Source organism: Phodopus roborovskii, unplaced genomic scaffold (assembly GCF_943737965.1).
Source record: "Phodopus roborovskii unplaced genomic scaffold, PHOROB, whole genome shotgun sequence".
NCBI lineage: Eukaryota > Metazoa > Chordata > Mammalia > Rodentia > Cricetidae > Phodopus > Phodopus roborovskii.
The window spans coordinates 1,465,741-1,484,465 of record NW_026126412.1 but is presented as its reverse complement, the minus strand read 5'-3'; the positions used below and the strand labels follow the sequence as shown (position 1 = coordinate 1,484,465).

At 42.7% G+C, this 18,725-nt stretch overlaps 1 protein-coding gene across 1 annotated transcript in view; it reads left to right on the top strand.

Annotated features, from left to right (window-relative positions):
- The window catches only part of Ahrr (aryl hydrocarbon receptor repressor), an 81,087-nt gene that overhangs the window by 30,825 nt on the left and 31,537 nt on the right, over nucleotides 1–18,725 (top strand). The window contains exon 4 of the mRNA XM_051182739.1: nucleotides 4,147–4,244. Coding sequence (XP_051038696.1) covers nucleotides 4,147–4,244 — 98 coding nt within the window. The remainder of the gene's footprint in view (nucleotides 1–4,146; nucleotides 4,245–18,725) is intronic.

The window sequence follows — 18,725 nt, the reverse complement described above, 5'->3', positions numbered from 1 at the left end:
CCCTGCTGCTTACTTGGGCATTCTGCTCATAGTAGACTGTGGTGCTGTAGACTGAATCTTGATGGAGGCCTGTTCTTCCCAGCGGTAGTTCTGAGACTCTAAAGTACACTGGCTTACTAAAATCCCAGCCAGGCCTCCTCCTTGCCCAGGGGATGCATCAGAGATTTCAACTGTCCAGGAGGACTGTCCAGCTTGTTGCCAGGATATTCTGGGTGAGTTCTGAGTGACAAGTCATCTCTCCTACCTCTTCCTCTTCTTTCTTTTTCCCTTTGCTTCTCTTTGTTATCCTTTTCATACACTTCCTCCCTGCTCTGCCTGGGACCCACATCTCTATCTATTGACAATCTAAAGTAAACTTTACTCAGCCTTGTAAACACTCAGGAAACTTTAGCCAAAATTCTGGAACATCTCTGCTCCAGCTGGCTTGCTCAGCTTTGTCTCTGACCAAAGAAAATCCAAGGGGAAAGTAACTACAGAAATGGTTGGCCCACTGATCAGACACACCACTCAGGTGTAGGGATTGACATCACTGAGTTGAGAAAAAAAGAGAAAAAAGGGAGCCATTTTCAGGCATTACAGTGCCACTCGGGAGCAGAGATGGTTCGGTCTTCTTGCTTCTCCTTCACAGAGAGTGCTTGGCTGAACTGATGCTCATGACCCCAGCAGTCACTGGATTTGCGTGTGTCTAGCATCCACAGATGGGGTCCTACTTGCCTGCTAAGTGTGGAGGAAGGGAAATATGTTACTAGGAAGTTGGGTGTTCAGGATAGCCTGTACTCCCTGCATTGCTGTGTGTAGCAATTTCAACTGTCTCCATGGTAACTCTTCAAAATCTTGCTGTTCCAAGGAAACGACTTCAAGGTTTCAGGAAATAAGAGAAGTGAAAGATTCGTTGGTTCCAGTTAATTGTGACCAACTGGGAACTCCTTGAATTGTCCCTGAGAATCTCAAAAATGATTGTGTTTCCTGGGAAGGGATCTGCTGATCCTCCCGCACCTACAGTTGTGGGTGAAGAACTGGGGCTGACAGGAGACTGTGGATTTAGGTAGAGCTGGGCACAGAGCACAGTAATCCAGCTCATTTCTGAGTGAGCTGCCCCAGCAGGTCGCTCCTCTTGCCAGTGACCCCAGCAGAGCTGGTTGAAACAGTGGTTTGTGCCCTGGAGTTTCCTGCTCACTGCCCTAGAAGCCTGCTCTCTCTCTGTCTCTCTCTCTGTCTCTGTCTGTCTGTCTCTCTGTCTCTGTCTCTGTCTCTGTCTGTCTCTCTCTCTCTCTCTGTGTGTGTGTGTGTGTGTGTGTGTGTGTGTGTGTGTGTGTGTGTGTGTGTGTGTGGCGGGGGAGGGGGGCTATAAGTGCAGGGTGGAGGGGCGGAAGGCCATGAAGAAAGCAGAGGGAAGTAGCGCGCAGACACTCAGGGGCATGTGGATCACTGTATCACTTTGTTGGTTCTTAGACACCTACCCTCTGGCTATGCTTTGTGGGGGGGCCCCCAGTGACCTCCACTACTCTTAACTGCAGCTGACCAACCACTGCATTACTGGACTGAGAGGTGCTACAATCCAAACCCCTCCTACCCTGGCTCCACCCCAGTCCCCGGCCACACCTCTGTCCCTTTCCCTCGGGTCTGGGCCCCCAACCAATCTACCCCCGCGCCTGCCGGGCGGGGCCCAATTCTCTCGCACGCGATCTCAGCCATCGCGTGACGCCTGTGGCCACAAGAGGAAGCCGGAGGCGCCAAGCACGCGATGGGGGTGGTGGAGTCGCAGGAGCTCAGCCTATGCTGGACCTAGCTCTTAGAGGCGAAGCTGGCTGTAGGGGTTGGAGTGGGGAGATCCTGTAGATTTGGCCAATTTCTGTGTTGTGCTCAAATGGTCCAGCAGCTCCACTCCTACCCGCTTGCTTCAAGGCATAACAAGCATTTCCGCCTCTCAGCCATCCTAGCTTAAGTTCTCTGGAAGCCTTTGTGCAAACTCAATGGTGCTGGGAACGCTTCTCCTCTGCAGGGAGGGCATTAGAAGGCGGTTCGCTGGGAGCTGGGAATCCTCTAACTGATACCTTGATTTATGTGGGACCCACAGGGGCTGAATCTTCCTGTCCTGTTCTCCTCATCCCCAAGCACCAGGGGACAGCAGCTCATTTCACTCTTGCAGTTGCCATGGAACATCGCCCAGGGGTATGGGAGTGCCCCTCCAAGGGCTCTAGCCTCGCTTGGAAGCTAGTCTCTCAGTTCCCTATCGCCAGAGGGAAGGCAGAGCAGACCACAAAGAGGAAAACAATAAAGTGGGCCCCTTCATTCCTCCTGAAGCCACATCTGGAAGCTCAAAGCATCAATGCCTCCTGTGTGGGAGGCCCAATCTGGGGAGATTAGTGGTGTAGAGGGACTGTGAGTGAGCTTCAAGGAGTCTGGCTCCATCCCTTTCCCCTAGAGCAGCATTTCTCAACCTGTGGCTCTGAACCTTTTGGCAAACCTCTATCTTCAAAAATATTTACATCATGACCATAACAGTAGCAAAATTACATTTGTGAAGTAGCAACAAAAATAATTTTATGGTTGGTTTTTACCACAACGTGAGGAATTTTATTAAAGGGTTGAAGCATTAGAAAGGTTGAGAACCATTGCCCTAGAGGCAACAGGGGCTCAAGTTTCCCAGGAATGATGATCTGAGTTCTGACGAAGAAAATGGTACATTCCTTACTTAGTGCAGTGAACAGAAAACCCACTCTCAGTAGTTGGACAGGCAAGGGTGAGAAATGGTGGCTTCAAAGAAGGAAGAGAAAGACACCAGGTCTCAAAGGTCCTGTCACTGCCATGGGGGTCATAGTCTCCTGGGCTCCCCTGGGAAGGGTGGCCTATTACACAGGGTGCTTTATCCCTGCTAAAACCTCTGCATGTGGGCAGGACTGTCTGAGGATACCATGGACTTCTGGGAGAATGGAGGCTGCCAGCCAGCTGAAATGGCTTTGGGTGAAGCTGAGAAGGCTAACTCTGAGGACCAGGTGTAGGTCTGTTGGGAGTGCCAGGATGTTAAACAGTATCCGGAACCCAGAGTAGTAGGGCTGGCTTCCTGGGAACCTGTATTCCTCAAACCTTTGGAGATGCCTGCTCCAGAAAGGGAAGAGTTCAGTTTCATGGTACCAGCTGACAGTAGACTGGTAGGAACCACTCAGAAAGGGAGGCACAGAGTCACAATGAGGCTCAGATTCTAGATAAGGATTGCCAAACAATACCAACACTCTTGGGCATTAGGGATTGCTAAGACCAAGCCATGTGACATATGAATGATGAACTTTGATTCAAATAATGCTTTCATTTCTGAATAATACGCCTAGCCCATCAAACCCATCCTTTTCAGCATGAGATGGGCTGTGAACAGGCAGTGAGGGTAATTTTAAGAATGCTGTGGCCCTCAACAATGGGACTTTCTGTATGGATTTAAGGTTCCTGGGTGATGGAGATGGAGTCAGCCCATCAAAGACTAGAATCCAGCTTTGTAAGAGAACCATGAGCTTTCCATTAGACCATTTCATTAGACCAGTCTTGGATAGGGGTGCCAGGGATGTTGGCATAGGCATAGAAGCATTTGTGGGCAGTGTAAGCATTCTCAAGGGACTTCATTTACCTCCAGGTGAGGGCATTTGGCCTGCTTCCTTCCAGGAGAGAATAGGGTATAGGATATGGGTGGATTCAGGGTGCCCTGATCTGGACTTGAAGCAGATGACAGGCTCCCTTTCAAAGGGTAACCACCAGTGATGTTGGGATCCACTGGTATTTGGGACTCAGGAGGTGTCTGTGGTGACCCTGGGGTCTTTGATCATGAAGGGAGCCTGGGGGGAAGCCATACTTTGCCTCAAGATGAGAGAATCAAGATGTTTCCAAGTTTCCAAGATGAGGGTGGGTGGAACATGAGTTTGGTCACCCTTTCATGCTGACCCGGGGCCTCAACTTGCTCCTCCTGTCAATCAATCAACTTTTTAGGACTTTGTGGAGATCCTGCATGTCTTGCATGGGACAACAACAGAACCCAGGTTGAACATCTAGCAGGAACCACAAGGTAAAATTCAGGAAAACACATGAAAAATGTGACTTAAAAGCCACTAGCAGGCCTGGGCTCTACAAAGGGCTCATCTGTTCATTCTTTCCTGACAGCCTTGCAGGAGACCTGTGTATGGCCAGCTCCAACCCTGCCACCTGAAGACCACTCACACAGAGGGTTCCCTGTGCAGGAGGGACGGCTGCTTCTGGAGGTAAGAACACATTTCACTGCAACACCACACAGCCACCATGGGTTTGTTTGGTGTGTGTGTGTGTGTGTGTGTGTGTGTGTGTGTGTGTGTGTGTGTGTGTGTGTGTGTGGTGTTTCCTGATAAGAAGCTGAGAGGTACCAAAATGCTTTCATGAGCTGTTTGCCAGACTGGTCCAAGACTGTTTAAGTTAGGATCTGTGGGCAGGAATCAACTTCAAGGAAGGAATTAAGGATTTCATCATCCTCATGCTAAATCTAAGAAGCATTTGTCATCCCATATTCTCTGGTTTTAACCATTGATGAAAGAACCTAAATATTAGGCCATTTACTTTCCAAATTAAAGACTAAAAATAGTCAGTGTTGAGTTTCTATGTGGTTCATCCAGAGCCCTATGCAAATAGGACCTGACAGTTCTTGAATTTCACACTGGTATTCAGGCCTGATGGGAACTCCCAGTAGATGGAGCTTTTTCCCATATGAGATGAGCCCCAAGATTCTTTGGTGCTGGGATTTCTCTGAGATGCTCAAGCTTGGTCTCTGACATCTCAGAAGATGATCATAACAGAACAATCTCTGAGGGCTGAAGCCTGACACAAAAAGGTCAGGAACTGGTAGGGATATGAAGTAAGGCAGAGTTGTATTTCTTTGTCCCCATCCTCACTGGGCCAGGCTCTGAGTGAGCCTCTGTTGGCTGTACAGATGACAGGAGCTGGAAGTTCCTCACTTTTCTATACGCAGTCACTGTGGGAGAGGTTGGCTTTCTGTTCATCACCATTGAAATTTAAGGCACCATCTCTGTCTATATCTTAAAAGAGGGAATGGAAGTATTAAGAGCCCAAAGAGGGGATAGCACCTTTCAGGGTGAAGCCACACTCTCTCAACTCTTCTACTATTTTTTTTTACATTGCAAATCTCATGCACATATACAAGAGGAAGAGGATAATGGACAGCCAGGTGCCAGGCTCCATCCCAGAAAGTTGGCTTGGACTTACCTGCTTTCCCTACAAGCTTCTGCATCCTGTCTAATGGCTCAGATTTCCTGTGTATTGAGTCTTCCTACCTCTTATGCTCTCCTAACTCTGTCTTTTTTAGCCAGTTTAGCTATAGTTGAAGAATAGTGTTCTGGGTCTCTTCCAGAGATCCTGAGTTCAATTCCCAGCATCCACACGGCAGCTCACAACCACCTATAGTCTGTAGTCCTGTGGGATCCAATACCCTCTCTTGGTGTGCAGATGCACCTGCCAACAAAACACCCATAAACATAAAGTGCAGATTTTTTTTAGAAAACCATCTTTCCACATACATTTTAGAATGATGTTATTGAGCCCCTGAGCAGAATGTGTGTCTGTTGGTTTAGGTCTCTAATCACTTTCAAGAGAATTTTATCATTTTCATCTTATAGATCCTGTCTGTGTTAGATTTACGCTTAGGTATTCAGTGTTTTCTGTTGTTTCTATATAAGGGCCTTTTTTAACTATAATTTTTTTGTTGTTGTTGGTAAAGTATAGAAATATACTTTTCTAGGTTCACTTTGTGTCATATGATTAATATATTAATTAAGTAGTTCTGGGAGCTTTTTCATAGATTTCTTGTACTGTATGAAGACAGAAGTAGTATACACTAAAAAGATTTATTTTTCTTTATTTTTAATTATGTGGATGGACAGGGCATCTCATGAGTACAGGTGCCTATAGGGGCCAGGCAAGGGTGTTGGACTCCTAGAGTTAGAGTTATAGACAGCTGTGAGCTGTCCTGCATGGGTGCTGGGAATGGAAGTCCAGTCCTCTGCAAGAGCAGTAAACATTCTTAAGCCCACCAAACCTAAAATCTATATTTACTTTTTCAAGCTACCTACTTTTTCTGCCATGGTTTAGGCTCCCAGGACTGTGTGAAATCAGACTGGTGAAAGGGACATCATATCTTTGTCCCTTATATCAGGGAAAATGTCAGTCATCTCAAATCAAGCATGATGCTGGTTTAGTCTTTCTGTTTGAAACTTTGAGTTTTGTAGATGCTTTACATTATATTAAAAACTTCTCTCCCATGCTTTTTTCCCTTTGAGTTCTTATGAATAAATGCTAAAATTAATTTTCTGTATCTATAAAACTGATCATGTTTATATTTGGCTTTAGTCTGTTGATCATATGAATTACATTGGTTTTCAACTGTTGAAACAACTTTGCATTACCAGCATAAATCACACATATATCACTGTCCAGTTTACAAAGTGTTAGCATTAAACCTTTAAATGTTTAAAATATTTTTGAAATTAAAATATAATTACATCATTCCCTTCTTCTCTTTTCCCCCTCCAATCCTTTCTATGTATCAGTCTGTTCCCTGACTCTTAAACACATGTTTGTTATTCTATAGATAGATTGATAAGATAGATAGGTGATAGATAGATAGATAGATAGATATTCCTGAATATATAAATGTAACCTGCTTAGTACATATTTTACTTGTATTAATATGATTTCAGGGCTGACCACATGGTATCAATTTGAGGACTTTTGCCTACGGAAGACTATTTCTCCGACTCTCAGCAGTCTGTAGTTGCCTGGAGATTTTGCTTGGGTTGAGGCCCCATGGTATTTTCCCCTTCCATATCTGTTGGTGTTGTCCTTGTTCAGATCGTGTTCGGATCTTGTTTAGGTAGCCATGTTTATGAAATTTCATGGGTGCAACTTCTCTTATGTAGACGGAAGTTTCTACACTGCTGGGTCCCACAGCTGTTTAGTCCCAAATCAGAGATGTCTTGGAACTAAATGAAAATGAAATACAACAAAAGCTTTGGGAAACATTGAAAACAGTCCTTCATGGGAAACTTATAGCTCCAAAGTCTACATTAAAAATTAGAAAAGGCATAAATGATTTAATGATGCAACCAAAAGTTTGTAAAAACAAAAACAAACCAAATCCAAATTTACTAGCTGGCAAGAAATAATAAAATTTATTATTTCTTCTTTGACCAATTCATCGTTCAGTACTGAGTTGTTTGATCTCCAACAGTATATTTACTGGATATTTGTTTGCTGTCTATTTTAATTTTTGTTTTGTTGTTGCATTGTAGTCAGATAGGATACATGGAGTTATTTCAGTCTTTCTGTCTGAATTAGTACAGATTTGTTTTGTGTCCCAGGATATGGATTATTTTACAAACATTTCCATATGCTGCTGAGTAAAAACATGTATTCATTGGTTTTTAGGTAGAATATTCTGTAGATATTTGTTAAGTCCTATTAATGTATGATGTAATTTAATTCTGATGTTTTTCTGCTTCTTTTTTTAACCTTATGTATTGGAGGAAACCTGGCATTGAAATCACCTACTATCACTGGGTCAATATTAATCTGTGTCTATAATTGCAGTAAGATACTTTTTGTGAAGTTGGGTACACAAGAGTTTGGTGCATACATGTTTAGGATAGTCATGTCTTCTTGGATAATTGTTCCCATGATTAGAATGAAGTGCCTTTTATTTGTTCTGGTTAATTTTAGTTTGAAGTCTATTTTGTCAGATATTAGAATAGCGGGGACCACTTGCTTTCTGGTTCCATTTAACTAGAATACTTTTGTCCATCCTTTCACTCTAACACAGTGCCTATCTTTCAAGATAAGATGTATTTCTTGTAGATAAGAGACAAATGAATTCAACCAGCCTGTGTCTTTTCATTGGAGAATTGAAGCCATTAATATTTAAACTTATTATTGAAAGGTGTGTTAATTGCGGTAATTGTGTTGTTGATTTTTGGTATTGTTTGTGTTCTCAGTAGCCTTATGTTATAGTTTTGTTTGTTTTCTTTCTACAATCTCTTGGTTGCTCATTTCTCTATTCAGCCTGAAATATTGTATCCTATATTTTCTTTAGGTTTGGTCTGTTGAATATATCATGAAAAGTTTTTCTTTCTCCTCCACCCATTTCAGATAGTTTTTTTCCTAGGTCCATAGGGTAGGTTGGCAGTCATAGTATTTTAGGCTTTGCTTCAGACTCTTCTGGCTTCCAACATTTCCACTGAGAAATTAGCTATTAATGTGGTGGGTTTACCTTTTATATGTGACTTGTCTTTTTCTCTTGCAGCTTTCAGTGTTTTTTCTATGCCCTGTATAATTAGTGTTTTAACTATGATATTATTACAGTGGGCAGCTTCTTTTCTGGTGTTCTATTTGGTGCTCTTGTGCTTTTTATATCTCTATGTATATGTCTTAATTTGTGGAAGTGTTTTTTCTATGAATTTTGTTAAAGGTCTGCTCTATGCTATTGACCTGGAACTTTTCTGTCTCATATATTCCTGTAATTCATTCTTTTCAGACTGTCCCATATTTCCTGTGTGTTCATTTCCTGTATTTAAATTTTTTTCACAGTTTTTTATTATTTTGTATAGATCCTCTATTTTATCTTTAAGCCTTAATATTCCAACTTCTTCTTGATTAATTCTACTTATAAGGCTTTCTTTTGAGGTTTCTAGTTATGCCTTTTGGTTTTGGTTTTTCAATTCCTTCATTTCAGTTTGAGTTCTACCCAATGTTTCTATCTCTCTGTTGATATGGGATTTAAGGTATAAACCCTTTCCCCTCAGTTTTCATAGTATGTTCTTCCATTTGTAGTGCCTGATGGCCTGAGTCCTCCACCCTGGTGCTCCCGCTCTTTGAAAGTTTTGTAACATTTTCCTTTGCATTTGGCATCCTTAAATTTCACTATGATGTACCTTTTCTCTTATTTCCTCTGGTTGTGTCCTCTATCATCTTCAATTCTGGAAGTTTTATGCCTTCATTCCCTGACCCCTATTTTACTTTTAGGAGTTGGCACTACTCAAAGACTGTCCCTAGCCTAGTCACCCACCATTTCCGTTTTTTTGTACAGCTGCCCTTCCGTGTGCCTCCAGTCACAAGAGCTTGCTGCTTATTTCTCCCCATGCTCATGTTCACTGTGTGAGCATTATCACATTCCATACCTAATATTTTCATTCTCAGTAATCGTATCATTTGTTTTCCTGTGCTAGTATCTTTCTTATCTCTTTAGGTGTTACTGATAGTCACATCAGTAACTTACATCAGCTTCTTAGCTTGATCCTGGGATACCAGACAAGAGACTTAGGCCTGGGGATATTGGCCACCCCAGGTTCACTGGAGAGATGGAAGAAAGTATGGTCAGGGCAGCAAGCTTCCTGAGTGAAAGTATTACCTGTATAGAGGAGTTTTATAAGGTAGCCCCTCACTGCAAGAGTTCCCCTCTGCTGGCTATCTGTATAGTAGGTGCCTGGGAGGTAGCTCTGCGGTACCAGTTTTCCCATCTCTGAAATTTGCTTCTGTGGGCAGGTCCCACCGTCAGGAATGGTCTTAAAGCCCCTTGGTAAAGGGCAGGAACACAACCATTACCAGGCTGTTCACTGTCAAATTCCCAGCTTAGGTGGTTGCTCGCCAACAAAAAATTCACTGAATCGGGTACTGAGATGAAGGGAATCTCATAAGTTCCCTGAAAAGAGCTCACCCAGCTCTTGAGGACAGGGCAACTCCTGTACAACACAGGGCTGCCTGCCAGGTTTTAGCTGCCCTCTGTCCAGTACTTTACAGAAACATCTGTGGGATAACCTTATATGTCAGGAAGCCACAGCCATGTGCCAGGCAGAAGTTCTCTGAGCTGCACTGCTGTGTTTTGTAACTTTTGGAAAAGCCACCACAGACCCCTCAGACTCCTGGAAGGAGGGTTATAGAATTTAAGTACCTCCAACACTCCAAATGTAGTAAGTTGGAGATAAAATATTTGGGAGTTGTTCTTCCAAAGACTTAAAAACCTCACCTTCTGGGTTGGGATATCATCCTGGGATCCTGCGTGCTGAACTGACACCCGACTCACTTCTATGTGTGTGACCGTGTACTGGTCACTGGGAAGAAGACTGAGGGTTAGGGATATGAGATAGAGCCAGAAGCGTAAGTCCCCTTCCTCCTACCCACTTTTTCTTGGTACTCAGTTAGGAGGCCATGGCTAGAAAGAAAAGCTATAAAAACCGAGAGACTCATGACCAACACTCAGAAAACCCAGGGTACAGGAAAAAGGAACATAGTGGGAAATGGGCCAGGAGAGCAGGGCAGACCTGTCAGGTCTGGAGGAGCCATGCTTGAGGTTGAGGGCCAGGATTCAAGTCTGTCATCTAATGACCTGGTAGATGGAGGTGATAGTTTTTGCTCCCTACCGTTGGGAACCACTGGATGGAGAATATCTATCCTTTTCTGTTTTTGGTTTTTAAAATGGTGGGGAATGAAGTATATAGGTCAGGAATATAGAGCACATGTCTGAATGTGCTGGATTCTGAATTTTTGGGGGCTCCTGGATCCCCCAATGCCCCTCTTTGATTCTTGGGACCGTCAACAAACAGGTTGCAGGATATGCTAAGTTCATCTTATGGTCCAGAGCTTCTTGCCTCCTTTTAGGTCTTTCTGACAGAGATACCCACATTTCATTACCAAGAGTTGTAACTATTGGGTCTTTGTTCTTCAATGCCTTTGAAGTCCTTTTCATTTCAGGAATTCAACATATACATACCATTATAAATATGAAGGTAGTGTTTTTACCAAGGAGGAACAACCTTCCCCTGTGGCTATTCTATGCATGGATATGGATGGGAAGGGCCACCCCATGGAAATGATGATGATGATACCAGGGATGCCCACTTTAGATAAATTTCCTTCAGCTGGGGTCATATCTTCTTCTGTGTCTTGTCACTTTTGGAAAAGTTATCAAAGACCCTCAGGCTCCTGGAAGGAACTGCATAGAATTTATTTACTTCCAGTTTAGTAAGTGGGAGACAAAATATTTAGAAGTTGTTCTTCCCAAGAAAGACTTCACCTTCCTAGTTGGGATGTCTTCTACATGCTGGTGAAGCATTACATCCTGTCATCTAGCAATATCCCTGTTGGTTAGGATACATGGCTTTGGTTCCTAACCTAGAAGGTGGTTCAGATGTCTAGATCCAAGCTTCACCATTCTGTTACTTTTTGGTCGCTCAGGATTCTGTACTATCCACCCACACTGTCCAGCATACTCCTCTAACCATACAAAGTCTGAAATGGGCACTCTTCATACTTAGTTTCTAACTTGCTATAGGTTAGCTGTAGACTTTTTCACCAGCAAGGGGTTGCTGATAGAGTTAGTGGAGTGAGTGTGATGCTCGTAAGGCTGTCCACACCTGCTGTTTCTGCAGCCACGGGTAGCATGGTCTCTCAGGAACTGCTGCAAGTGCTCTAGCTGCTTCGTGGAAGAAATTCAAGGCTGAGTTTACTATTTGTGGCATCTATAAACAGCCATTTATTCCACTCCCCCGGCTAGAACAGTGCTTGCACGCACGCAAGTTCCATGCCACAGCCCCTGCGAGTGATCTGGCTCCAGGAAGCCCAGCCAGCTGCCCCAGTGCCTGCCCGGTGCTGCTCGCGTGACTAGGAGCCTGTTGCTGTGCAGTAACCATGGCAGCAACTCCCAGGGGGAGTGACTTGCTCCAACTTCCCCTAATGCCAAGGGGGAGAGATGAGAAGAGCTGTTGAGAATTGTTCCCTTTTCCCTCTCTTTTTTTTTTTTTTTTTTTTTTTTTTCCCTCTGCGGTGACCTTGACAAAAATAATCTTTGAAGTACATGCTGGCTATTTTCCTGCCATGGGACTGGAAGAAATCAAGATAGGCAGGGTTCGCCAAAGGAAGTACAGCTTCTCAAAGTGTTGGCCTCCCTGTGTTTAGAGGATGGGAGAAATGCCAGGGGAGGGCTGTGGGACCATGAGGGACCCTTGCCTGTACCGATCACCATCCTTAGTGGCAGGTGCTTCATGTTATGACTTTTAGTAATTAAACATAGATGTAATTTTTTCCTTAAAAATGTAGTCTTTAACCTTAGGGCTAAATCCTTTTTTTCCACTTGGAAAAGTGATCTCATTTTCCATGTACCATATTTTTTGTTTTGTTTTGTTTTGATTTGATTTGATTTTTAGGGAAAAAAAACTTGTAGGAATAAAAAGAGAAAGAAAAGAAAAAAACATTCATGATGCATTTTTGAAAGATGGTTCCACATGTGTAAAAGAATTTGGCATGACAATTCTGGACCAGAGAGTCAATCTGATATTGAATCCATATGATCCCACAAAAGCATTTTATGGTCTTAAAAAAAAAAATTCTGCCTTGTGAGTTAAAATTAAGATTGTTTTTGCTTGTGACTAATCTCATAAAATCTTTTTTAAGAAGACATTTTATATACTCAAGTCTTGAAAATTTCTTTGGTCTTTGAACTATTATTAGTAGGACACCATGAGGACATGGCAAGCACTGAGCTGAGGAAAGCTGTTGCAGGATCTGGAAAGCACAACTGAGCTATGTCTGCCCAGTGGGCTCAATACCAAGGACATATGTTCTGGCTTTGCCTGCTGCACATCTGCCACTCACCTGAGAGAGAAGAGATGCCCAAAACACTACAATTGCTGCCTGGAATGGCCATTATATCAAACCTGTTGGTTTTGTTCTCACATAATAGCCCAAGTTCTCATGCAGTGACGATGCCTTATCCACTAAGCATCCCTAAGTGCACCCCAGTATTACTTTCATCTCCGTCTGGGCAGGGGGCTGCAGTAGCCTGTGGGTTGGGTGATGGACAATAGCCAACCGTGCAAGTTGTAGTGATTTGGGTCTCCCCATTCTGGCCAGAACTGACTGTTCCTAAGATGTGGATTGGGTGGAGATAATAGCTGTAGGACCTGAGCATTAGACTTGGTGATCTTACCAAGTTACCAGCATCAGGGTTCCACCCTTCCTCAGCCTCAGTTCTGGTCTCACCTACCCCAAATTGTGCCCAGATCATGCTGGGCAGTAGCTGGAGGAATACAGGAGCTTTCAAAGTTGACATATTCCCAACTGAGATCAAATGCAGACAGAACAAAAACTCTGGGATTTCCCACGCAAAACACTTGAAGCCGGACACTAGAGATGTGAATCAAAAGTTGGAGATGCCCCTTTGTGAAGCACCTGCCAGCCATGAAGGCAGTAGAGTGACACTCGCTGCAAGTTTTTAAATCTTCTTTTATCCCACTGGATTGCAGGAAAAGCAAAATGTTAAATGGGCTATCACTTACCCCTCCATACCTTCCTGCTCCAATAGACCTGCACAACTCACACCCACATTCACAGAAGACCTCTTTACCAAATCTGAGAGGAGCCACACAAGTGCCTATCAACAAATGAATAGAAAAACTGAGAAACAGGGTAGTATCAATGTAAAATCCTCTGCACAGTGAAAGAAACAGTAGATAGAGTAATGAAAGAAAGCATCTGCAAAACATATATCCAGTGAGAGCTTAATGTTTAAAATAGATGAGATTAAACTATCAAAACATGATTAAAATGCATTTTAAATCCCAGCATTCAGGAGGCAGAGGCAGGCAGATTTTTTTGAGTTCAAGGCCAGCTTGGTCTGCACAACCAGGGCTACAGAGAGAAAACCTGTCTTGAAAAAAATTAAAATATGTAAAGGACCTAGATAGACATGTCTCAGAAGAAGATACACAAAAGTTCATATGTGTAGGAGTGCTTTGTCACTAACCATCAGGGAGGTACAGATCAGACCACTCATGAGATGTCTTTTCACCCAAGTGATGAAGATATGAGTTCAGCCATTGAAGAAAAAAATATGGATATTCCTCCAAAAACTAAAAATGAAGCTAACTTATCACCCAGCAATCCTCTTGAAGGGTGTATGTGCACAGGAAATGAAATCATTACATTGAAGAAATACTGTACTCCTATGTTGGCTGCAGCACTATTCACAATAGCCAAGTAATGGAAACGACCCATATATCCATCAATAGCTGAGCAGACTTTAAAATGTGGCACGTATATACAGTAGAATATTAATTCAGCTGTAAAAAGAAGGCGGTTTTGCCATTTGCAGTAACATGAGTGAAATTGGAAGACTGCTCAGTAAAATAATCCAGGTAAAAACGAAAATCATTGCATGACCTCATTTTTCTGTGGAATCTCAAAAAGTGGAATTCATAGAGAGGGAGACTAGAATGATGGTTGCCAGAAGGCAAGAAAGGAATGTATGACATATGCTCCAAGGTAGATGGATTTTGATATTGTTTTGCTATGTGAAATGACCTAGTCACAAAAGGAAAAAATCTGTTTGGATTCTCTTATGTATCCCTGGAAGGGTTAAATCGGCACAGACATATTAGATAGCAGTGTTAAGGCTAAAGGCAGAAAGTACTTGAGAAGAATGATGGTAATCACACAACATTGTGAATTTTGCTGAATGCCATTGTCCTGTGCTGTGCTCTTAAAAAGATGGCTGGGTAGTGGTGGCACACACCTTTAATCCCAGCACCCCGGAGGCAGAGGCAGGATGATCTCTGAGTTCAAGGTCAGCCTGGTGTACAGAGTGAATTCTAGGATGGTCAAGGCTACACAGAAAAAACCCTGTCTCACAAAATAAAACACAACAGATAAAAATGGTTAAAATGGTGAATTTTGTATATTTTATTATAATATTAAAAGATTTCTTTTGCAATTACAAAAAAAAAAAAAAAAAGCCTGACAATACAGCGTAGAAGTAGCATACAGCTTATCTATTATTACATATGAGGCTCTGGGTTGTTAATCAGCATCAAACACACACACACACACACACACACACACACAGAGAGAGAGAGAGAGAGAGAGAGAGTTAGAGTTAAAAAATAAGCTTTCCCTTTAAAAATATAGTTTTGAGGCCAGTGAAATATCTCAGTAGATAAAGGCACTTGCAACCAAGCCTAATGGCCTGAGTCCAATACCCAGGGCTCCAGGGTAGAGTAAAGAGATTTATCCTTGAAATTTGTGTACACATGAAATAAATACATACAAATGGGAACATCCAGTATCTTACTATGGGTTACAATTCCATATGGGAATCATGTAACTGAATGTAGAGTCCTGAAACACTTATAGTAAAAGGTTTCTGAATAAAAAGTTTGCTCAATGACCAAAACTTAATTCAAAACTAGACATATAATGAATTCGAGCTATTTCTGTTAGCACTCTCTCCTGCATCTCGCACCTCCACCACAGCCGTGGTTCTGGACACACATATGTACACTATTCACTGAATATGCTGTCATGCTGCGCAGCTCTAACAAGCACTGCCTCAAATACCTCAGCTCCTATTCAGACTATTGTATGTTATGAGTTGCAATGTTTTTTTTATTATACACAGAGTTTTCTGCTCTAACAGAATATGATGCTTATTTATAGAAAAAAACATTAAATATTTTCCTACTGTCATTCTCAGTGTATAAGTATCAAGTTAGTATTGTGGATTGTATTATGTTATAATGTTTGACTTAAAAAATTGTTGTTTGAGTTAGTGACTTAACTTTCACAAAAAAAAATCATTAAATGAGGGTTTTACGAGATGCTTCAGTGAGTAAGAATGTTTTCTGTGAAAGCAAGAGAGCCTGAGTTCTAATCTCTATCACCCATGTAAAATTCATTATGCATGGCCATGTGTGTCTCTAACCCCAGTATTGAGAATCTGGTGATAGTCAGATCCTGGGAGCTTGCTGGCCAATTAGTCTGGTCAAAGTGGAAAATGTCTTAGTTAGGGTTTCAATAAAACACCATGACCAAAAAGCAAGTTGGAGAGAAGAGGGTTTATTTGGCTTAAACTTGCATATTGTTGTTCATTATTGAAGAAAGGCAGGACAGGAAGTCAAACAGGGTAGGAACCTGGAGGCAGGAGCTGATGCAGAGGTCATGGAGGATGCTGTTTCCCCTGGCTTGTTCAGTCTGCTTTCTTACAGAACTCAGTACCACCAGTTCAAAGATGGCACCACCCACCATGGGCTGGGCCCTTCCCCACTGATCACTAATTGAGAAAATGCCTTACACATAGATCTCATGGAGACATTTCCTCAACTTAGACACCTTCCTCTCTGATGACTCCAACTTTTGTCAAGGTGACCCAAAACCTGCCAATGCAGCTGCAGTTTCAAGTCTCAGAGAGAGACCCTGTCTCAAAAAATAACACGGAGAGTTCTCAAGGAGTATTGACCTCTGCACATGTGTCTCCCCCCCATATGTGTGTAAAACAAAAAAATGTTAAAAGATGCATTTTGATTTGAAATCAGATCAGAACAGAATTTCTAAAATGACTCTAAATACAATTTTGCCATTTTATACTACATGTTTATGTGAAGCAATGTTCTCAATATCTATAATTATAACATCGCGATGTTGATCAGCTCTGGAAATCATTGGAGATAATCTTATGTCCTGCAGCTTTAAATCTTCACCCAAGTAATTATTTTAACTAATTGGCTGATTAATTTTTACATCCTGGTAGCAGTTTCCCCTTCCTCCTCTCCTCCCAGTCCTTCCCTCCACCACTCTGCTGCTCTCAGCCCACCCTCCAATCCATTCCTCTGTTTCTGCTTAGGAAAGGGCAGGTCTCCCGTGAATATCAACAAAACATGGAATATCAGCCAAAGTCAGTTCTTCATGTAAAAATAAATAAGTACATCCATCTCATTAGTATGAAAATTCCCTTTAGTCTTAATTAAATAGCAAAATTACATGCATACAAAATAATTGCTTTAACATGAATTGATTCAGAACTGACAAATGTTTTTATGTTCATGAGAGCTCTAATGTTAAAAAAAGTATTTATTGTTATTGTGTGTGTGTAATGTGTGAGTGTACATGTGCCATAGTGATGTGTGTAGAAGACAACTTTGTAGATTTGTAGAATTTGCTATTTCCATCTTAACGTGGGTTTAGGGAATGAACTTGGTTGTCAGGTGTACCAAGCACTTTTACCAGCTAAGCCATCTTGCCAGCTTGAATGGTAACTTTTCCAAGTACACCTTTGTACTTGGAGGAGAACAAGACTAAACTTGAGCTCAAAGCCTGTGTCTGCTTGTGAGATTTTTCTCTCCTAACTTTGGTGCAAGGTCATATCCTCACTAGGTAGAACACCTTAACTGTGGGTTGAACTGGATCATGTTGTATTCTAGCTCCCACAATTAAGATTGCAATGGAAACACCACTCTCCGAATGTTTCTTCTGCCATTCATTGAAGCAGGCAGAAAATTGACTGCAAAGTTAACTGAAAAATACAGAGAGAAAATGATAAAGTTAAAGCCCAGATGGAAAAAAGCCACTGCAGTGTGGACTACCTCTTCCTGACTCTTAGGGACAGAAACAGGCTACAGTGCATGGCTGGTAGCTTAGAGAGACTCCAGGGGCACTTGCTAGGGTCAGCGTCTCAGACACCTTCCCTTGTTGGCTCCATGGCTCATCCTTGGACTCAGTTTCTCTTGAGCATCACCTTTCTGCATTTCTTACAGGAAGGTAGTAGACTGCAGCACAGGTTGGCTCCTGTATCAGGATGCAAGGTTACCCAGGTTCTGCATCCATCTCTACCTGAATGGCCAAAAACTTCAGTGTGGGAGTCTAGAAGTGAAATTTTTAAAAAGAATTATGACGTTTGATATTTTCTAAATAAAATGGCTATAGCACTAGTAAGGTAAAGGAAAATAGTCCATCTTGTTGGAGAATACAGGTATCTTGTTTTAAATATATATATTTATTATTATTTTTTTCTTATTTTACGTATCGATACCAGTTCCCTCTCCCTCCCTCCCATGCTCCCGACCCCTCTCCCCTTCCACCTCCTCACTTCACAAGGAGGGTGATGCCTTCCAGGAGGGATCATCAAAATCTGTCAAGTCATTTGGAGTAGGGTCTAGGTCCTCCCTCCTGCCTCTAGGCTAAGGGAGTATCCCTCCATGGGGAAGGTGCTCCCAAAGTCCTTTTGTGCACCAGGGATACATCCTGGTTCCACTGTCAGAGGTCCCTTAGACTGCCCAGGCCTTCTAACTGAGACCCACCTTCAGGGGGTCTGAGTCAATACAATGCTGGTTTCTCAGCTATCAATCTGGGTGTTCATTAGCTCCCCCTTGTTCAGGTCAGCTGTCTCTGTGGGTTTCTGGTCTTGACCCTTTTTCTTTTTCTTTCTTTTTTTTTTAAATTTATTTTTCTTATTTTACATATTGATCCCAGTTCCTTCTCCCTCCCTCTCTCCCACCCTTCCCTGTCCCCTGACCACCCTCCCATCCTACCCCTTCCACTCCAAAGGGAGGGTGATGCTGTCCAGGAGGGGTCAACAAAATCTGTCAAGTCCTTTGGAGTAGGGACTAGGCCCTCTCTCCTGCCTCTAGGTTAAGGGGGTATTCCTCCATGGGGAATGTGCTCCCAAAGTCCTTTCATGCACCAGGAATACATCCTGGTTCCACTGTCCGAGGTCCCTTAGACTGCCCAGGCCTTCTAACTGAGACCCATGTTCAGGGGGTCTGAGTCAGTCCCATGCTGGATTCCCAGCTATCAGTCTGGGGGCCTATTAGCTCCTCCTTGTTCAGGCCAGCTGTCTCTATGTGTTTCTGCAGTCTGGTCTTGTTCTCCCTCTCTGCATCTGG